The sequence below is a fragment of the Ctenopharyngodon idella genome, chromosome 4, assembly GCF_019924925.1.
Source record: "Ctenopharyngodon idella isolate HZGC_01 chromosome 4, HZGC01, whole genome shotgun sequence".
In the NCBI taxonomy this organism is placed as follows: domain Eukaryota; kingdom Metazoa; phylum Chordata; class Actinopteri; order Cypriniformes; family Xenocyprididae; genus Ctenopharyngodon; species Ctenopharyngodon idella.
Genome location: NC_067223.1, coordinates 13,567,966 through 13,591,225, shown reverse-complemented (window position 1 = coordinate 13,591,225; position 23,260 = coordinate 13,567,966). Strand labels below are relative to the sequence as shown.

The window sequence follows — 23,260 nt, the reverse complement described above, 5'->3', positions numbered from 1 at the left end:
TGATTGCACTGCCTTGACCATGACCTGTGCTTCCACACACAACCAGTCATAAGCAAATTGCTCTGGGTTTGGACTTGCTAATGGAACAAGACGACAGGGATAATGAATCATGATGATAAACGCACTTTTAAAAGATTCACTGATGGGTGAACATTTGGCTAAACATGATTTTATGCAGGAAATGTTAAAATTACCCTTCTGAGGGGCTGTTTAAATATATCTGGTGGCTATCTACAGCCAACATTACTATTTTTAATGTTTTTGAACGAAGTCTCTTATGCTCATTAAAGCTGCATTTATTTCATAATAAATACAGAAAAAACAATAATATTGTGAAATATTATTACAATTTAAAATTATGGTTTTCTATTTTAATATACTTTCAAATATAATTTATTTCTGTGATGCAAAGCTGAATTGTCAGCATCATTACTCCAGTCTTCAGTGTCACATGATCCTTCAGAAATCATTGTAATATGCTGATTTATTATCAATGTTGGAAACAGTTGTGCTGCTTAATATTATTTTATAACCTGTGATACTTTTTCAGGATTCTTTGATGAATAAAAAGTTAAAAAATATCAGCATTTATTTAAAATAGAAATCGTTTGTAACAATATACACTACCGTTCAAAAGTTTGGGGTCAGTAATTTTTTTCTTTCTTTTTTTTGAAAGAAATTAATACTTTTATTCAGTACGGATGTGTTAAATTGATAAAAAGTGATAGTAAAGATTTATATTGTTAGAAAAGATTTATATTTTGAATAAATGCTGTTCTTTTTAACCTTTTATTCATCAATGAATCCTGAAAAAAGTATCACAGGTTCCAAAAAAATATTAAGCAACACAACTGTTTTCAACACTGATAATAACTGAGTATCAAATCAGTATATTAGTATGATTTCTGAAGGATCATGTGACACTGAAGACTGGAGTAATGATGCTGAAAATTCAGCTTTGCATCACAGAAATAAATTATATTTTAAAGTATATTAAAATAGAAAACATAATTTTAAATTGTAATAATATTTCACAATATTATTGTTTTTTTCTGTATTTATTATGAAATAAATGCAGCCTTAATGAGCATAAGAGACTTCGTTCAAAAACATTAAAAATAGTAATGTTTCCAAACTTTTGACTGGTAGTGTATATATATATATATATATATATATATATATATATATATATATTATATAAAATGTCATTATATATATATATATATATATATATATATATATAAAAAAAAAAATATTGATATGTATCATTATTATTTATTTTTTTAATTTAGTACACATTTTATATATATATATATAATATGTATTATTTATTTATTTATTTAATTAAGTACACATTTTTTATTATATAATTAAAAGATTATATATATGTATATATATATATATATATATATATAATTAATAAAAATGTGCATATGTATTGTTATTATTATGTATTACTATTACACACATATTTTATATAATATATATATATATATAATAAAAAATAAAAAATAAACACTAAGTAAATTTAATTTGCAGTCTGTAGTTAATTGTCTAGAAAATGTCACAATCTTAAAAAAAAAAAGATGCAAAAAATCCTAATGGTACTAAAATAGGCTCAATTTTCTTAAATATAAAATATATATATTAATTTGATTTTGGGGTGAAATATGATCTGGCTCAAAAAAAAAAAAACACAAATAGATATAGTTATACAAAAAAAAAAAAAAAAACTGCAAACGATTAGTGTTATATTAATTTTTATGACTTTAAGTTAATTCTGAAAACAGACTGTTACAAAAACAAACTCTGAAACATACAAACATATGACAACTATAAACATCATCCTTCTGACATCTAGTCAGTGCACATTTCATCTGTTTGGGCAGAAATATGCCTACGCATCTCTGAAGGCACTGACCAACACGGCAAATCCCTCCATCTGTGTGTCAATCTGGAGCGGTGTCCGTCTGTCTCTCTAGCTTGCCTTGACATGCCTCACCTCACTGTCTTGGTCCAGTTTCCTACTGACTCATTGCAAATGGAGGAGAGACTGAGAGAAACAGAATATCTAACATTCAATTACTTATACACACACACTCACACCCATCTGCACGCACGCACAAACACCCTGCACAGATGCGCAGACAGACACACACACAGCTTCAGGGAAAGGGTGACCCAGAGTAAACTCTTCGACCTCATTGGGGCCTCTCTGACCAGTTTTAAAGATCAGTCTCAGTGTTCCTGTTAAAGAGTCTTGGATCTGAAGAGCTTGCTTTGGGTCCTGGGTTAATAATCCCACCCATCCTGACCGAGATGTCTCTAGTATCCAGAGTTCAGGCTGTTTTTAGTGTCCGAACTCTTTACAGATTCAAATCCAAAGTGTCAGGTCTCTCTGTACCGCCTCGGAACAAATGGAGGAACATCTCTATGGGGAAAGAGAATGAGACAATCTTGAATTATTTCAAGAGTTTGAAGTAACAACAGCAGTCATCAGACGGATAAATAATGTAACGTGAATGTTAAATGTGCTTACGAATGATGGTTTTCAATACTTCATCAGTGTCTCGGAGCACTCTGTTAATGGTGCTGTTTTTAAATGCAAACCCTGTCAATCATGTACATCACCATTTCAATTATTGTCCTGCCCCTTTGAGAGCTCTATAAATTATGTACAGAAGCAGAGCTTCCAATATATTTTCCTCATGCAATAGTGCTGTATGATGTCAATAACAGTTCGATCTCAAATAAATGCTGTTCTTTTGAACTTTCTATTCATCAAACGAGGGTCAATTCAGAGCTGGATTTGCACAAAAGATTAACATGACGGCACATGCTAGTCGATGAGTTGAATCAACTCCACAGCAACTACATAAATTTATCCACTAACCATTCAGAAACGTCCAGTTTCATTCTAAAAGTTGTAACTTCTTCCTGAGTCTCTCCATCAGTGTCGACTCCGGTTTGAACAATGTAAGGCTGAACACCGTTACTGACAATCCTCATTTTTGCTGCGTGAGATTCTCCAGCTTTGTTGTTGTTGAGCAATCGAAACATGAGCTGTTAAAGCTCCGCCCTCTTCTGGAAAGGGGGCCGGGAACAGCAGCTCATTTGCATTTAAAGGGACACACACAAAAACGGTGTGTTTTTGCTCACACCCAAATAGGGGCAAATTAGACAAGCTATAATAAATGATCTGTGGGGTATTTTGAGCTGAAACTTCACAGACACATTCTGGGGACACCAGAGACTTATATTCTTGTGAAAAGGGGCATAATAGGTCCCCTTTAAAAAAAATCTTATCAATCCTAAACTTTTAAACGTTATTTTGTACAGATTCTGGCCAAGTTCACACAACAGCAGAATTCGGTTCTCAGTCCTGTATTTGAGTCCTTAATCCGGTTACGTTCACACACAGTATGGTTATTTACGGGAGTGACAACCGCATTCTATAACCGAACTCGCACCTGTAAATTTTCAGGACATTCTTGGAAAACCTAAGCTATGTGAATGGAACCGGACTGGACAGCTAGTTGTCTGTCACTCATACAGTGCGAGAGAGCCTGTGTCTACCGTGTGTTTTATGTTTTCATGTGGTTTCGGTAACTTACAACGACGGAGATATGAGATATGAAGGTTTTGGATCCAGTCACTGTTCTCCACCGGAGCTGATGTCGTTTTAGTTTTGTGTTACGTGTGACTCAAATGCTCCGCCCTCCACCAGGATACAAACACTGCTGTTGGTTAATGAAGATATGAGGGATGAATTCGATTGGTTCGACTGAACTCTTGTCGTGTCGAAAGTTATAAGACCTTTCAGTTTTATGGACGTCATCATCTTTCATATTACTTTGGTGACTGTCGCTATTGGTTATTCGATATGATACTGTAAGTTGCTTTGTGAACGGGACATTTTGAGACTCTCACCTGTATGTAAATGCAGTTGTCAAACCCAAAAACTGACAGTGTCAATGTAGCCTATTTGTACAAGATAAATAAGCCACAGTTGAAGATATTTCAAAGGAAGCCGTGCTTCCTGTGGAGTCTTAAAGCAGTCACTGCTGATGTGCTGCTTCTAGCTGTTGTGAAGCACCGATCCATGTCTTTGAAAAGGTCACACACAAACACACTTACCACAGTCCTTTGACTCCCGCGCTTCTCCTCTGTTGGGAAAGGCTGTAGATCTCCTGCAGTTGTTTCCTCTGATCTTCGCTCAGAGGAGACGTGAGGGACTGATACCAGCCTGCATCTGAACTCTGAACACCTGCAACAGGACATGTTTCCAATGATTGGTGTTACAGAATTTATTAGTTGCAGAATTTATTTTGATATTCCAAAATTATATATATATATATACACACACATCCATCACGACATGTTATATGCAATCTTAAATTCGTTCATTCATTTTTTAATTATTATACATGCAATCTTAATGATTTAAGTAACTTACATTTTAAGAACTTAATTTAAGAAAATACATGGAGTATTATTAATTCTAAAACATTAATGTGCCACACCACAGGACCATTTCAAAATTAACCAGTGGAGTATAAAAAAATGATAAAAAATTATGACCAAAAAAAAAAAATGTGAACATCAAAATAAAAAGCATTAAATATAAAACAATAATAAAAAAAATATGAGTTTTAAATCAGTATTAAATACTGAGCAAAAGAAGAAGAAAAGAAATCACAATATCAACTGATATTTGGAGAGTTTACATGCTATACAAAATTTTTAATTAATAATTAAATAGGTATTTAACAGTTAATTCAGAAACTACATTAAACATTTTTCAATTTTTAAAAAACTATTTCAAATGGACTATTGGAGGCAAAAAAAGATAAAAAATTTATTGTAACCTAAAAACTTAATGTTGATTAAAACGAGCGTTTGACAAGTTGTACATCAACTCCCCATTTATTTAATATTCATGAATATGGAGTAGGATTTTGGACAAATGAGATTTCACTGTGGGCGTGGCTGCCCTATGCAAATATGGCGTAGTGTGACATATCTTATATATAATAAATGTATTATGTAAATGTAGTACGTAAATGTGCATTTGCGGTTTATTATGGAATAGAAAAATGTGCATACGGAGCAGGGAGGCGGTGAAGAACTGATATTCATCCTCTCCGTTGTCGTAGTCCAGTGGTGTACTGTACTCCTCTAACGGGGTCCCCTCAAGACCCTCATCATCCCAGTATTCATCATCGTCCTCATCATCTTCATCTTCATTGTCATTCCCAGTGGGAGCGCCGGACGACTGCAGGGCCACCCCTTTCTCTCCGACCTCATCCTCATCGCTAGGAATCTCCTCTGGAAAACAGACATTATGATGAATTTCCCAACTCAGATTCCAGCGAAGAGGAAGGGGTTAATGTATTCTGGATCTTGTTGAAGTAAAGGTCACTTCTAAATATAGAGATTTCCAGAGTATGAATCAACCGGCCCCACTAGTATGAAGCCAAAAAAAGCTTATTGATCTAAGAGATTTATATAGCTTACAATTGAACAATAGCTGTGTGCAAATTTGATGCTCAAAGTTCAATGCAAAGGGAGATATTTTCTTTAACAGAATTTAACAACACAAACCCCAAAATTTACATAAACCCCGTCACCGAGAACATGCAACAAATGGGGTAAGGCCATGTTGGGCTGCTTTAGAGAAGAAGAAGAGTTGCTGCTGTAGAGTGTTGCTGCCATGCCGTCATTTTACACCAGACTGCTTCACAAATGAGGGTCAATTCAACGCTGGATTTGCACAAAAGATTAACATGACGGCACATGCTAGTCGATGAGTTGAATCAACTCCACAGCGACTACATAAATTTATCCACTAACCATTCAGAAACGTCCAGTTGCATTCTAAATGTTGTAACTTTTTCCTGAGTCTCTCCATCAGTGTCCGACTCCGGTTTGAACAATGTAAGGCTGAACACCGTTACTGACGATCGTAATTTTGGCTGCGTGAGATTCTCCAGTTTTGTTGTTGTTGAGCAAGCGAAGCGTGAGCTGTTAAAGCTCCACCCTCTTCTGGAAAGGGGGCCGGGAGCAGCAGCTCATTTGTGTGTTTTTGCTCACACCCTATGGGGGCAAATTTGACAAGCTATAATAAATGATCAGTGGGGTATTTTGAGATGAAACTTTGCAGACACATTCTGGGGACACCAAAGACTTGTGTTGTGGGAGCTGAACGAGGCCGCTGGAGCGATTGCGCAACACACGCCTCACGAGCGGCAGAACTTTTATTATGCCACAGTCGCTGGCGCCGCTTCCGCTTTTCCGGTCATGAGTATGAGGTAAAGCAGCTCTGTTTATCATATTAGATACATTTGAGAGTGTTGAAAATGATGTTATAACGTTACTCTGTGCGTTTGCTCGGTGGCTGCCGTGAGACACTTGTTTGAGATACTGCAGTAAGCTAGATCGATCATATTAAATGCTGGATGGCTTGTGTTGATAAATGGCATGCAATTCATTTTAAAACATATTGTATGATGGAGAAAATTCTGTATTACTGTTACTAAAAATAAAGCTGCATCTGATTATGCTATGTTAGCCACTTGACAAAATAGCGTTTTTCTCTGAGGCATGGTAAAGCATGGTACTCGCAAAAAATCAAGAAAATTAGATTTAAACAATAAGACTAAATGTGTTGAGCTATATAACAATAATTAGTTTTCTGTCTATAAATATATCAAAACAGTTGTTGCCTTGTCTATTAAAAAGTGTAATGTATTAAAGCGTCTTTGGTGTTTCCATGGTTTCTACAAAATAAAACCGGAAACCAAGGCAGACTGAGGGTTAACGCGGGTATGACGCAACTGACAGGCGACTCCTCACACGTCCCGGAGCCTTGGTTAAAATTGCAATTTTCTCACGATTTACAAATAGTTGCAAACATTTGGGATATTGTAAGTACTCAAGTGAACAAAATATATAACACTGGCCTAGTGGTTTTTGGATATTTTACTGCAAAAATATTACATATTGCACCTTTAAGTTCATTTTTCCTGATTCAAACAAACTTCTCACTAAATTTGGCTAGATTTATGCTTAAACACAATACTGCATAGTTCTCTGCACAGGTCTCTCCAACACAAACTAAGTACAAACATTAAGAGCGTACTAGAAGTATGCAAACTGGCATGCAGCTGATGTCTGTCTCACAGGAACCAGAATCATAGCATCAATAAATCCATAACTCCAACAGTATGATGCAGTCAGAATTCAGGTCAGGGGTGTAGTGTCGTGAAGATCAATTTAATTCGTTTGAGTCAAGTGCTTCATGCCCAAAGGTTCAGAATCATGTTAAACTAACTCGCGCAAGTCTTTCCTCCATTTCCCATGTCTCCAGGGCCCTGTTAGAGAGATACAATCAGTTCTCAGTCGTCTGTAAAGCCTGATGACTAAAGACCAACCTGAAGCTATATGCCAGAAATAGTACTTCCTGTGCAGAGATTAAGTTTACCTGAGGTGAAGTTGATGAATCTGTGAGATTAATATAACCATACAGACCACCAAAAGCAACAACAAACAGAACATTGGACTTGATAGGTCTTAATTACATTCTATTTGCTGTGATCTTCTGTTAAAGTGGCCAATTTATACACTAAAAGTCATTTATTGCACTAGTCAAGGTTTTGTGCACCAAAACATCTTTTCAAAAGACCATTTTCCACTCTCTCCCAGGACCCTTAGAATTAAAGTAATTGCTATGGTACCTTTAAGGGGTATTTATGTAAATGAGGTAATTTGCATATAGAAGTCTTAAAGGTACAGACGCTAAATTCTTTGAAAGTGAAATGCTTAAAGTGTTAGCTCACCCAAAAATTAAAATTCTGTGATTAATCTCGCCCTCATGTTGTTCCAAACCCATAAGACAAATAACCCATAAGAACACAAATTTAGATATTTTTAATGAAATGAAGTTTTCTGTCCCTCCATTGACAGCCTACGCAACTACTACCTTTAAGCCCCAGAAAGTCTTATGGTTTGGAACAACATGATGGTGAATAATTAATGACAGAATTTTTTATTTTGGTGTGAACTATCCCTTTAAGAATGTCTCTCCCATAACATGTCACACACAATCTCACCATTCTCCTCCTCCTCTGAGCCTTGAGCTCTGGCGAGCTGCTCTGGTTTGTTGAGCACTCGGGAGGCGTAGATGTGCTTCAAACCCAGGAAGAGGAGGAGGATGGAGGGGACAATCTGACCCGCTACTTCCTCCAGGACCGCAGGGCGGCTGGGCAGCTCCATCAGAACACTGAGACCAATGATGCACATCTTACGGTCATGTAGTCTGTGGATGACAAGCAATCATATATTTATTATAAACATTAAATATGTAATTTGATAAAATATGTAAAATGTAATTCAATTAAATGTTCAGGGGTGATGACTGAAGATTTCTAAGAGAGCTAAAAAGATGGTAATGTTACTCATAAACCAGAACGTAAAAATCTGAGAATTAGAATTGAATTATGAATGTTTATGGAAATACTCCATATTTTGAATGCATGATAACATGTTTATGAATAATTCATACTGAAAAAACGACAGCAGATATTATTTAAAACTAGATTTTACGCAGTTACATACATTTCTATGAACTTCAAAATTCTAATTCAGTTTACTACCTAAATTCAAATTCAATTCAAATTCCAGAATTTAACAGAAATTCTAAAAATCAATTTTAAACAGTGTGCATCCCTGCAAGGAACAGCCGCCACATCAGCACAAATACAGACAAAGGTATTTAACATGTTAATAAACTGCATGTGACCTTCTGAACTAAACGGAAAGCATTTCCTGTGCAAACAGCCTCACCCTACGAAGAACTCTGTGTCATTCATCCATTGGTTGATGAACTGTGCTGTGATTGGCTCCGGGCTGTGTGGGAAGCGGATGTTTTCCAGTGTGTGCATCAGCAGGGTGGGATTGTAGTACAAAGCTGCAATTACCACCTGCAGACACATGGTGCGGAGCTCGCTGGACTTCACACCACGTGTTAACCGTTCCAACACGGCCTCCACGAACAGAGGGATACACTAAAATACATAAACAGACAGGCACCAAATGTGACACTGCATTAAGGTCGGCATGAAACGGAAGCTGCGATAGTCTTTTATTCCCTATTATGATGTATATCAGAGTGAAACAACTTCTTGAAGAAGAAAAAAAATGAAGGCAGAGACTTGATTTTGTCCATCGGGAATTGAGATACGTTTTGGTTGATCGGATCACAAGTGGATGACGCTAAATTCAGGTGCAAACAGGGTCTAAAATGTTTTGAGCTTGTCCACTTTCGACCGCTTCCAAAGGTAGTCAAAAATGCATTAGACTGGATTGCTTTCATAGTGTACACGCTCATATGGTCGAATATGTTCGAACATATTCGAACTCTCCGCATACTGACCTAATGCGTAAACATTACAGGAAGCGTGCTAGCCAGACAGGATTTAAACTTGTCTGCTGAAGACCCAAGTTTGTTTTGAAGACGAAAAACTTACCAAGCACAATGTTCTCCCACCATTCCTGATTTCTAACACACAGCCACAGTATTCGGCCGGTCTTGTGGCTGTCAGAGCAGAAACGAAAGCTGCTGCTCCCCGTATGTTTTTCCGTTGTCTCCGATCGCGTTCATATGTAAATTGCGCAAGCTTATTTCGTCCATTAGATTGAAAGATCTGAAAAAAAGCCCATACATTTACGCACCCATAGACCCTCCCCTCAAAGAAATCAGGACAGAAGTGGTTCAAAGTGGACAAAAGAGATGAATTAAAACACCAGGTGTAAACGAGAATGTCTCCCTCGTCTACCTGTGATCCGATCGACCAAAACACATCTTAATACCAGGTGTAAACAGGGCCCTAGATTAAAGATTATGAGGGCACATGAATTTAAAAAAAATTCATGATGTGATAAATCATTCATAATAATTACTGCAATAATACATTAAAATAACAAGCAAGAATTGTCAAAATAGATTTCACAGTGACTTTAATGTGCACTTTGATATTGTTCATTAAACCGTCAAACTAAAATTAAAACTATTAAAAATATTGCAATAAAAACTTAAATAAAATACTGAAAAAAGCTGAAATAAAATATTAGATGTAAAATTTAATCTACAAAAAAATTAGAAATTGAAATTAGTTGAAGCACTAAAATTACTAACTGAAAAAAATAAAATAAATTTAACCTAAATAGTAATAGTAAAAAAAACTAATGAAAATGACAAAAGCACATAACTAAATAATACTAAAACTAAAAATATAATTGAAAATCTAAAAATAAAAGCTAATTCAAAATCTTAATAAAAACTATATTGTATATAGATAATACTAAAAAAATAACACTGGTCCTGACACACTAAATTAACATAATATAACAAAAAAAAAAATGGATGTTCGTCAACCCACAGACATGACTGACCTGGTCAATGCCACGTCCACGGCACTGTAATATAATGACCTCAAGAAGTTTGGCAGCATGGCATTCTGGGTCCTCTCCAGCATCACTAGTTAGGACCTGAGAGGATGAGAGGTCAAAAGGTCAAATTTCAAATGCATATGGAAGAATAAAATGGAAGAATTGAATAGAGGAAATGCATGATAAGACCTTTTTGCACATGGTGTAAATAACCTCCAGGTACTTGGGGTCTGTCAGCAGCATATTTGTGTCCACAGTAACATAATTGTGCAAGAGGGGCATCATATCTGCATCAACAGGGTAATATATCGCATCGTTAAGCGAGTCCTCAATATCGCTGCAATCATTTTCAAATGACTCAAGTAAATATGCACATCCATCAACTTAATGACTCTTTCAACCTAGTTCAATCACGACATGAGTTATAGTTTAAGGTGGAGCGGAGAGATCAAGTCTGGGCTTGGGCTTTTGGCTGCGTTTTATGTCCTAGGTGTGGTATCTGAGCTACATGTGCGTCTGAGACCTGTGAAGTAGTCAAAGCAGTCGTGCTGGAAGACGTCGTACAGGACCCCCAAAAGCTGCCACATCTGAGGGGAGATGGAATAACAGGTGAGTCCAAACGCCAGCGACAAGATCTCCTCATAAAACTCTGAAAAAGAAGAGGGAATGTGATTGATCGCTCCTGAAACAGAGACAGGACGTTTTGAGGACAGAAAAACAATATATATGTAACATATAATGATTGATATTGAATTTTTAAATCAGAGCTCCATCATGTGGTCAAATGTTATAATGTTTTTTTGTAAGGCGTGTTCACAATAACAGCAATTAACGGGATAGTTCACCTAAAAATGAAAATTCTGTCATCATTTACTCTCCTTCATGTTGTTCCAAACCTGTATACATTTCTTTGTTCTGCTGAACACAAGCTGTAGTTGTATGACTGAAATAGCTGCCCGAGAGGCGTTTCTAAAATGGCCACTGAGTGATCTTCAGCAGCGCAACGTTTTTTTCAGTTGAGACGCTTTGCTTTCTATGATATGGAATATCCATGGAAGTGTTACTAGTATCTCATTTCACATATAGTTTGTTTCTGCACTGTTTCTATATAAAAATGTCGATACAATGTAAAGTATTTGCTCTGGCTCTTGTTTTAAATTATTTTGTTTCGTTATCATGCTTGTTGCTGTCATCTGTTGACGCTGTATTAGCAGAATGTGGCGGTTGGTCATTGTTGTATTTGTCCCGACCCTCCTCCACTGTGATTGGACGGCTGGGCACAAAGTGACAGTGATGAGTGCTGCGTTTTACCCAAAGTTGAACATTTCTCAACTCTCAGCGACCAGTAAAAAACGCTGAGCGCTCAGCGCTTTAGCGCGAAATAGAAGCTCGGCACCTTGTTACACTCCTGCTGTTTTAAAAATGCGACGCTCACATTGAAAACAATTTGAAAAAACGCTTTGGTGGATACGCTGCCTTAAAGGGACTTTGCTGCAATTCACTGTCAGTGTGAACACACCTTAAAGGTACACTATGTAACTTTTGGCCCTCTAGCGGTTCAAAACAAAACTGCATGCATTTTGCGGAAGAATATTGTTTTGGTTGTGCTTCGGATCTGCGTGACTGTGCGGATGAATATGGTTATCTTACTATAGACAAAAACATGTTTTGGAAGAAAGATTGATGATGTATTGACTCATTTAAATTTTGTTAATTTTAAACAAAAAAAGTTACATAGTGCAACTTTAAGAATCTTTATGGGGATGTCTTTAAAATTATTATTGAATGTAATTTATGAGAAGCCACTAAAAAATGCATGATAAATAATCTTGAACTAGAAAATAGTGTCACACACACACCTGCCATACCTATGATGGGTTTCTGAAGGACGAGACCAATCACCTGCAGGCATATTCCCTCCAGCTGTTGACTGATCTAAGACAGAAAGTGAGAGAGAGAGGAAATATATTAACCTGTTCAACAAGTTCAATTCAATTTAAAGAGACAGTACCAAACATGATCATTCTGATCAGACCAATTTGCCAACAAATCATTCAGACCTCTTTTGTGAACCAGATAAACTGATTCACTTAAAAGATATGATACAAAAGAACAATTTCTGTCTGTTCGTCACACAAAGTTATCATATGTGTTTGCGCTGCTGCTGAGCCAGAGAGAGCAGTTGTCATGTATAGGTATGAAACAGCTTCACAAACAGTCTTTTCAACCACACAGTATTAATATTTCTGTATATTCATACACAAGTACTGGGATACAAGTTATAATTTTGGATATAAACACTGATGTCTACGGAAGTTTATCAAAAGAGCATCACCTTTCGAAACAAGTATTTATGAGTGAGTCATTGAATTATTCATTCAATCATTTTTTTTTTTTTTTAAATAATTCATTCAGATCAATTAAACATTTTAAATAGACTGCCACAATTAACATTTTGTCAGAACCTCTTGTCTGTTCAAAATCATGGGAGAATCGTGTTCTCAGTTGAACCAGAGTCGTGCAGCTCTAGTCTCAAGCATGTGTCCAAACCTCTTTTCGGTCGCCCATGACTGTGAGGATGGTGTCTATGGTGCTGAGGATACCGAGGGCCATCACGGTCTTATCTTCACTTTCCTCATATTCTTCACTCTGCAGAATTTTGCTGAAGATCTCAGCCTGCGCACAAGAACCTATTTTAGGATGACGCTGTATGTTTTAACCAACGACAAATCGAGAAAGAAAGACAAGTGCAGTACCAGGTTCTGTGTCATATCTACAGCGATGATGGCCACTTCATCGCTGTATTCACAGATCATTTTCTGAATGACACCGGTGAGGTCGTCGTTTTCCGTTTCTTTGATGATGTGCAGCAGCTCCTGCATCACAGGCCTGATGAAGGGTCGGATGTAAACCTTAGCTGCACTCACACGAGACAGAGAGAGTTTTGTAAGTACTGGAGGGGCAGAGCAGCCTTTCATTTAAATAGGTTAATCCACTTCTCTCTTAAACCAATTACAGTGAGTAAACCAATTCAATTTAGCATAATTAATTTGATGCATATTAAGTGTGTAAGTGTTCTGCATTTTGTTCTCAAATGAAAACAGACAGATGAATTTTCATGTTTGTGGCTTGACAAAGCCTCTTACAATTATTTGATTTAAGCTTCATATTCTGTCAATATATCAATAACAGTGTCTGCAAACAGTCTGCAAGTGTGTGTGTGTGTGTGTATGTGTGAGTGACTGATTGAGTGTGTGAGTGAGTGAGTGAGTGAGTGTGTGTGTGTGTGTGTGTGTGTGTGTGAGTTAGTGTGTGTGTGTGTGTGTGAGTGACTGATTGAGTGTGTGTGTGAGTGAGTGAGTGAGTGAGTGAGTGAGTGTGTGAGTGAGTGAGTGAGTGAGTGTGTGAGTGTGTGAGTGAGTGAGTGAGTGTGTGTGTGTGTGTGTGAGTGAGTGAGTGAGTGAGTGAGTGAGTGAGTGAGTGAGTGTGTGTGAGTGAGTGAGTGAGTGAGTGAGTGAGAGTGTGTAAAGGCAGGAACACACCAAACCGACGCCGACGAACTAGTGGCGACGAAAGCAGACTGCGGGGTTGGCTCACGTCGGCAGCATCTGGGTCCAAAGTTGGCCTGACACACCAAACCGATGCTCGACAGCCGACGGCCAAGTAGCACGTCCGTTCTGCGCCTGCGTAAGTTGAAATGCCTTTCCGTACCAGCAGGTGGCAGTAGCTGAACAGCCAATCAGAATGATCAGATGGCCCGACGGACCGACGAGCTCCGACGCCGATTCAACATGTCTAATCAGCCGAAAAAAAGCCGACGAGGACCAACTTCAGCCGACGGTGCAGAACACACTGAGAAAACTTAGTCGGCCGATGAACAAAAACTGCCCGACGGCCAACCGTCGGCTTGGTGTGTTCCTGCCTTAAGTGAGTGTGAGTGTGATATGTGTGTGTGTGTGTGTGTGTGTGTGTGTGTGTGTGTGTGTGTGTGTGTGTGTGTGAGTGACAGAGTGAGTGTGTGAGAGAGTGAGTGAGTGAGTGAGTGTGTGAGTAAGTGAGTGAGTAAGTGAGTGTGATTGAGTAAGCGAGTGTGTGTGTGTGTGTGTGTGAGAGAGTGAGTGAGTGAGTGAGTGAGTGAGTGAGTGAGTGAGTGAGTGAATGAGTGTGTGTGAGAGAGTGAGTGAATGAGTGTGTGAGTGTGGGTGAATGTGTGAGAGAGTGAGTGATTGAGTGAGTGAATGATTGAATGACTGAGTGAGTGAGAATGTGAGTGAGTGTGTGTGTGTGTGTGTGTGTGTGTGTGTGTGTGAGTGAGTGAGTGAGTGAGTGAGTGAGTGAGTGAGTGTGTGAGTGTGTGAGTGTGTGTGTGAGTGAGTGAGTGAGTGAGTGAGTGAGTGAGTGAGTGTGTGAGTGTGTGAGTGTGTGTGTGAGTGAGTGAGTGAGTGAATGATTGAGTGAGTGAGAATGTGAGTGAGTGTGTGTGTGAGAGCCCAAACCTTGTTCCTGGTTCCTGACCAGCGTCTGCAGTGCAATGGCTGCCTCCACTTTGACAGGCATCTCCTTGTCCTCCACCAGGTTCTGTTTGACGAGCTCCACAGCGTTTCTCAGGACCAGCTCGTTATGGAACTTCAGAGGACTGAACGAGTGCAGCACCCAGCACGACTGCACAGAGACACACCAGAATTACGTCTCCATGGAAATGCGCAAAACGTACTTTTAAATTAATCTGTGAGTTCTTTGAGCAACTAGTTGGTCATGTCCACCAGAAACCTCTCTTTATATGGACTATGAGCACACACCTCATAGATGACAGATAAAATATAATTGAACAAAACTATTTTAGTCCTCAAAAACAAAACAAAAAACGAGACTTGCAGTACCAATTACGCATAATAAAGGGAAAAATTCTGACAGGAAGCGATTTGAAGTTTGGCAGTAATTGTCTTGCAATTTATTGTTGAGGAACGGCGCTTTGATGGCTGTAGTGCTTTAAAAGGATGAATTTAGAGACACAACTTTTACTGCGCTGACAGTTAGTCTAATAGTTAGTTAGAATGCCAAGACTTACATCTCTATATTTTAATTAAAAGGACATTAAATCTATAGAAAAACTCACTGACTACTCTGTTGTTAGGATTACTAGTTGGCCATCCTGACCAATCATATCCTAAAACTTTTAAAAACATTTTTTTGTTGTTAATTGAAAAAAAAAAAAAAAATAATAATAATAATATATTATATATATATATATATATATAAAACAAAGTATAAATATGAGATTACATAGATTAAACTAAATGAAAATTAGAAAAGTTGCCTTGGCAACTAACTAAAAAAAAGTTTAAGTTGAAATACTAAAATTATGTTAGTTAAATCAGGCTAAAAATGAAAAAAAAATAAATAAAACTATTTAGAAATATTTTAAAAAAGCCTAATGTCAAAAGCACATAAAATTACTGAAAAATTAAAATAAAAATTACATATAAAAATATATATATAAAATAAAGTGCTGTCAAATCTCGATTAATCCCATCGAACATTATATATATATAAATTATATATATATATATATATATATATATATATATATATATATATAGAGAGAGAGAGAGAGAGAGATACATAGATAGATAGATACACATACACACATATTATGTAGCAACAAACTTTTATGTCAGATGTGATTAATCGTGATTAATCGATCTGACACTAAGAAAAATAAAAAATAATTCAAAATAGTAATAAAAACTATAATAGTACATAAATAATACTACAAAAACACTGATCCCTACTAAATAGTTTACCATTTAAGAATCTCATGTGGCAGATAAAAGGCTGGCGGTGAACACTCACTCACCCGGGCCCTCAAGTAGCCTAGATTAGAGTTGAGTAGAGGAAACACATAGTTTTGTAACATGAGCTCCATCTGGTCCCTGTACACCCGTTTCTGAAGAAAGAGAAGGACATACGAAAACACAAATGTAGAAAGCTTGTAATTAAACTGGGGTCACACAGCAATTCTTGCTAATTAAATCTAACCTTTAGCAAGGGTTGAGCCAAGGTGCCGATCACATGCAGCGCCCCATCCTTCCTGCGGGGGTCAGCGTTGGGATCCATGAGGATCTGATGGCAAAACTCCATCATTTGGGGCAAGACCTGAGAAGGACATGGAAAGGCTAAAGGCCCCGATATACTTCAAGCGAAATGGAAGAACGAACTGGTGTGATGTCATTTTGAACAAAATCAGGCCAAAGCGAAGTTCGTTTGGTGTTCGTTTCGGGAGTTTGAAACAAGCTTGCCAAGCGAACTTTCTGAAAAAGTTTGCTGCAGCTGGTAAACACCTTCGAATTACCACTGGTCCATGGTGATTACGTACTAGGTAGGTGCGCTCTGTGGCTCCGCCTTCTTTGATGTGGAAATTAGGGCTGTTCGATTATGATTTTTTAAAAATTGATTCCGATTCTTTGTTCTGGAATTGTTAATCACTCAAACCCCTTTATCTAAACTTCTCTACTTAACCGTCTTTCTCGCACATCCACCATGTTTGTAGTTTTTTAACACTTTTTATTCATGTTTGTAGTTCTAATCGAAAACTCAACCAATATGCAAATGGTTGTGGGCAATATCAGCCGTTAGAGTGTGCATGGATCACCATCCGGGACCCTCCAGGTATCTTTGGAATACTCATTTCAACATACTACAATTTGAGACACACTGATTCTAATTTCGAATACTACTTAGGACTGATAGTATGCGAATAGGGATGCACACTTGAGAGCTGCCTTATAGTAGAAAATGAAGTTGTAATTCTACTTGAAAGAGACACTGACACTGTTTTTCATGGCTAGTACTGTAAAGCTCTATTTAGGGCAGCATTTTTTTTTATCTTGAGCCCCATAAAAATGTGCAAGAAATGTGCATAAAACAACATTTGAGGTTATTTCATTTCTTCCCTTGCTGTCCTTGTATCTCTAGCAAGTAATTTTGATCAAATATAAAGAAGCTTCTTGGAAGTGTGGAGTGTTTCTTTGGAATGCAAATGTAAACACCAGCTCTGGAGTTAAAGAGCGGCCTGAGGGTGGACTCACCTCCTTCCTCTTCCTGGCTGCTGTGCACAATAGAGTCTGAGCGGCCGTGGCAGGGGACACATGATCGTCATACACATCTGCAGCAGCACACACACACACACACACACACACACACACACACACACACACACACAAGGAACCACAGATCAGGCAGTCTTATCGTAATGCAATCTAAAAACAGCAGGATCCTTTCCTAAATTCCTAAAGGAAGAGGAAGTTAAACTATTTGCAAGTAGGCTTGGTGATATAGCTAAAAAAAAATATATATATTATATATATATATCTCAAGACATATCACAGGAACTGTAATCAACCAAACCAGCAAAATATTATGCATAATTTTGAGTGATGATGTAAATTCGATAAATACATTTTGAATTGAATAGAACGTAAAAAAAAACACCATCTTAATGAAACTTAATGGCCAAAAAAGCACACTGACTGAATTTCATGCGGATGTACTCATATGGATCTTCCTGCCATAGTCTTTCGTCTTCGTCTTTATAGCACATCAGAGGAAACACCACCTCCTGAGTTATAGTCTGCAGAGACACAGATATTACGAATGTTATCATTTATATGAAGTCATGTGATGCTATTCCTCAGCCTTTTCCCACCTGCATGTGCGGTTTCATCTGTCTCCACGTGAGTGAGTGCGAGACGCCCTGAGTCATGTAGCTCAGAGCCTGCTGGAGGACACGAGGACTCACGTACTGCCTCTGTCTGTGCTGGTCGATCACTTTTAACAAGACCTGCAAGGAAAAACAGAACTTGATTTAGAAATCTTACAGGTCACTAAACAAAAAAGGTAGGTTTCGTCATGCTGTTTGGGCATGGTATTTTGAGTTCTTTGAAGTACCATGAAAATACCATCACTGTACCATGGTACAACAACAATATGTTCCTAATTGCGCAAGGTGTCAATGTCAACACTACAAAAGCTGTTCATACCTGCTGGATCCCTACAGCATAAGTCTTCAAGAAAAAGTCTGCAAACTCGACATATTCCTTTGTGATGTTTCCTGGACTCCCATATCTGGAAATAGATATAAAAATCAGTATGAATAATATAATATAATATAAGTTATTGTGATAAAAAGTAATTATACAAAATATACAATATACAAAAAATATAATATAATAAAATACATAGTGTAATATAAAATTCCAAGTTATTTTGATAAAAAATAATGAAAATTATACAAAATATACAATATATAAAAATATATAATATTCCAAATTATTGTGATAAAAGGAATTATCTGAATTAATCATACAAAATACATAATTAATTTAGATAATATTATAATATAAGAAGTTATTTTGAAAAAAATAATGTAATTATACAAAAATTTACAATATACAAAATATATAACATAATATATATATATGAATTAACTGAATTAATCATTCAAAATACATAATTTACATAATATAACAATATTCCAATTTTAATAAAAACTGATGTAATACAATATACAAAAAATATAATATTCCAAATTATTGTGATAAAAAAAATGAACTGAATTACTCATACAAAAAAACATAATTAATTTACATGATATAATATATTCCAATTTTGATAAAAATTTGATGTAATTATACAAAAATATACAATATACAAAAATGTAGTTATTTGATCAAAAATGTAATTAATGTAATTAATGATATAAAAATATATAATATAATATAATATAATAATATCCCATGTTATTGAAAAAACATTATCATTGAGTGCTTCTCTGTTTTTAATCTGCCATTGTAAAAAGTGAATTTCCTATTAGAGGATCAATAAAGTTCTTTCTATTATAAATGACCACATTGTGGTCAGGCTTGTTTAATCACCTCTCAAACATCCTTGTGATGATGTGCAGAGCCCATTTCTTGCATTTCCACCAGATCAGTTCGGGTCGATCGTCCTCATCAGCTTCCAGAGTTTCCTGAGAATCATTCAGCAGAGAGCTGTGATATTATATCTGCCCATAATAACTTAACTGTTAACCGTTTCACAAACTTACCGCTGGGACGTCCCGATCCACAACTGTCCGCAGGATCTCCATCCAGTGGTTGATAACTGTGTTATTGATCAGCTGAAGGGGGAGAGAATACTGCAGACACAAACACAAACAGAGACTCAGCAATGACGCGTCAGGACTAAACAGGTAAACAAATGTCCACACACACACCTGTACAAGTGCATGGAAAATCTTTAGGATTTGCTTCTGGATGAGAACTGAGATGAAGGTGGCGTCAGACAGAAGTTGAGTGATGAGCTGCTGGATCCGCGGCAGGAAGATCTGCATCGCAGCCAACAGGGGATCCCGTTCCTCAGCCTTCTTAAACCTGCCCACCACAGAAACATAACGATCAACTTTCAAACATACTTCATTTAATCTTTCATAAACCTCTGATTTAACCAACTGCTCTGACTGAAACAACTGCTGACCACACAAAAAATTAAAGGGACCTCATCCCAGGTAAGGAACTTTAAAGTCACCATAAAATCAAACTTGAGGATTCTTTTTTGTTATGGTCTTGTTGCTGTTTCATATCGAATGGTTTATGGTTCACTCACTCATAGTTTTTGACGAGTTGGTAAAGAGCGAGCAGACTCCCGTACCAGCTCCCACTGTTCTGGGACTGCAGGTACAGGTTAATCTTGTCCACTACGCCCGTCCACCGTCCAGGAAAATCATGTTTTATTATGGCACGCAAACATACTGTCAGCTGAGCCCTGTCAATTAACAACAAAAAAATCATTTTCAAGTTTCAAATCTGTAATTCTTAAGCAATGCCGAAGTCACACAACAGACTCACCTTATGGACTCTGGACAGCGAATAATGGCCTCCACCATGTTTTCTCGGATCTGTCCACGGTCGTTTTCATGGATGTTGAAGGGAAACACCACCTCCCCCAGAGTGGGCTCTCGGTCCTGCCAGTACTGACTCACCATGTTCTTCAGGTAGATGGCAGCTAGAGGAAGAATATGATGTCACTGGCTATTTCATCCAATCAGAATGCACAAAATCTAAAGGGAAAGATCTCAAACATTACAGAAAAAGAGAAGCTCTTACCTGCCTGTCGCACAGGAAACTCCACCTGGTCCGACACAATGATCTGCAGCAGAGTTGGGGCGAAGTTGATGATCTTGTAGGACTGAAAAAAAACAAAACAATACATTTTTAAATCATGAGGTTGACAAGTTTGATTTTTGTAAACAATATCAATCTGCAATCCTGACTGATTTATCTTTATTAGAGTTGTCAAAAGTACCGACTTCGATAACAAGTCGGTACTGAAATTTTAAAAATGTGACACTTTGAGCGCCAGACATATCCGATGAGCACGAGAACACAATGGCCAATCAGAGGTGTTTACGAATCCGCTCAACAGCACTCAAAGCGTCATATTCTTAAAATTTCAGTACCGATTGCTACTGAAGTTGGTACTTTTGACAACTCTAATCTTTATTCATGTTGAGAACCACTGAGAACAGCAAGTCATCACCCACTTTAGCACCAAATTATCTTACAAAATTGATGGTTTCATCCTACCAGTATCTAATAATTCAACTCAGAACCACTGAAACAGCTCATAGAGCAAAAATCATTAACCTGTTAAGCTTTTTTAAGCACAGATCTGAACTTAAATGGTTGTAGTTTAAGTAAAAAAAAAAAGTGTAAAAATGATATAGACGTTTAAGTTTACTGTAAAGCAAATGTACATTTTTTATACAAAATATATATTTTTAAAAATAATTTGGACTGGAGTAGTAGAGTAGTGTGTGGCAGGCGGTCTGCTGCAATCACATGGTGTTTTAGAAGTGTTTCAGTCTGGTTTTAAAACCCTTCATAGTACAGAAACTGCACTTTTTTGCACAAGTTTTTAATGATCTCTTATTACTCACAGATTCTGCCATTCTTATGCATTTAGACCTCACAGTTGCATTTGGCACCATTGATCACAATATCCAACTCTCTGTTGGACCATTGTCTTGGTATCAAAGGCATTGCTCTGGAGTGGTTTAGGTCCTATTTATCTGACAGAAAGATTTCTGTCTGCCTTGGAGAATTTGAGTCCCCGTTGGCATCCCTTTCTTGTGGAGTCCCTCAGGGCTCTATTCTAGGCCCAATGCTGTTGTTTGTATAGTTGTGATTTGCTGCTGCTGTTAAGTCAAGTCAAGTCACCTTTATTTATATAGCACTTTTTACAATGTAGATTGTGTCAAAGCAGCTTTACATTGATAACTGGTACATTATTTGGCTGCACAGCAGCTCTTAAAAGAATAGTGATGCTGTGATGTCATGTGAGTGACAGATTGTTCCGCGCTCATGCAAGTAAACACGTCATCAGAGAAGAGAAGGGATGTGGTTACAAGAGGTAGGGGAAGTAATTTTGATTCAAGATTACGAGCACACTTGAATTTAAAAATAATCTGCACAGATAAATCATTTTTAATAGATACATCAGTATTTCATAAAAAATTAAGAATTGTTTATTTTGATTTCATATTCTCTCTATAAGAAACATAACAAAGAACCATTAGGGTGTCAAAATGAAATACAATGAACTGAACTGAAATAATATAACTAATTGGACTTAATATTTAAAAATAAGATTTTGGTAGGCAAGCACATCAACTCTCTCAAACACACAGAACTGACTTTAGGCTATATAGAGCGCTTTGTGTTGGCTGTTCAGAGTGCGGATTGCACAGAATTGCATCAGTGGTCTGTAGCAATAGTGATTTACATGCAGCAGAATCAGGACACAATGAAAAATGTCATATCACAGTACAACATCAGACTATAAATTCTCTAGTGCGCATTCATTCATAGGGATATTATAGGATTACTACTCTTTTGCATAAAAACTAAAACAGATCAGATCTTAGAATAAAGCACAGGACATAAATATCACTATAATTTAGTCCATAAGGATAGGTTGTCAGAAGAGGACCGCATCTCTCTCTATTGTTGCACACTGATGCCATCGATGAATTACAAGTAGTTTGCAACCCAATGAATACAAAACCAATCATCTAAATAGTCAGCAAAGAATAAATAGTGCCGTAATCAGATAAATTTGTATTATATTAGTCTTTTGCATTAAAATCAGGCCCTACAACCCCACATTCACTGAAGGCATCTTTGGTGTTTTGGTGATTCTGTTTCCCAAAGAAACTTCTCCAGATGGATCACTGACCTGGTTGAGTTCATTCTCAGCCGCTAGCCTGAGATTCGGGTCTATTGTGCCCTTCAGAGCCTGTATGATTCGATTGGGATCCATCAGGCCCGATGCGATTGATTAATTTGATTAAACTTTGAACTATCAGGAGATGCGCGGACAATCAGACGTCTCGGATCTTACAGGCAGCCCTGCCCCAGTCTGCCGTCAAGCGACTGTCATCGTCGCAAAGAACAAAGCCAAACGTTTACGGCAGAGGCTGGCATGACAACTGCTGACCGCAAGTAAAAAATTAAAGGGACCTCATTCATACCTAAAGCATGACTGTGAAATAAACATGTAAACTGCATCTAAATGGTGGCCTATTTAGAAATAAAACTGCACGAAAATTTGACAATTATGTAAAGTAAAGATTTGTGTTGTTTGTGGAGAAACGAGCATTTAAACCATTTATAAACGTATATTTATACATTTATTTAATATTTTATAATATAAGATATAGTATATAGATAGATATAGATATAGATATAGATAT

General features: G+C 37.1%; 1 protein-coding gene across 3 annotated transcripts; it reads right to left on the bottom strand.

Moving 5' to 3' along the window:
- Window positions 1–1,743: 1,743 nt before the first annotated feature.
- ipo8 (importin 8) lies at window positions 1,744–22,950 on the bottom strand. Of its 3 annotated transcripts, none has more exons than XM_051890934.1 (25): window positions 22,744–22,949; window positions 20,613–20,694; window positions 20,355–20,511; window positions 20,113–20,271; window positions 19,724–19,880; window positions 19,556–19,645; window positions 19,383–19,477; window positions 18,489–18,573; window positions 18,155–18,289; window positions 17,980–18,079; window positions 17,538–17,614; window positions 16,489–16,605; window positions 16,307–16,396; window positions 14,946–15,111; window positions 13,206–13,366; window positions 13,000–13,125; window positions 12,309–12,384; window positions 10,973–11,098; window positions 10,639–10,736; window positions 10,453–10,548; window positions 8,845–9,065; window positions 8,112–8,317; window positions 5,107–5,328; window positions 4,138–4,267; window positions 1,744–2,431 (listed from the first exon to the last, which is right to left on the bottom strand). In XM_051890934.1, coding segments are annotated over exons 1-25 (3,057 nt in total). In that variant the 5' UTR covers window positions 22,828–22,949; the 3' UTR covers window positions 1,744–2,430. The 3 variants fall into 3 exon arrangements, with proteins under 3 accessions (XP_051746894.1, XP_051746895.1, XP_051746896.1); XM_051890935.1 differs by having other exon boundaries at window positions 12,318–12,384; XM_051890936.1 differs by lacking the exons at window positions 1,744–2,431; window positions 4,138–4,267; window positions 5,107–5,328 and adding an exon at window positions 6,967–7,373 and having other exon boundaries at window positions 22,744–22,950.
- Between the last annotated feature and the right edge of the window lie 310 nt (window positions 22,951–23,260).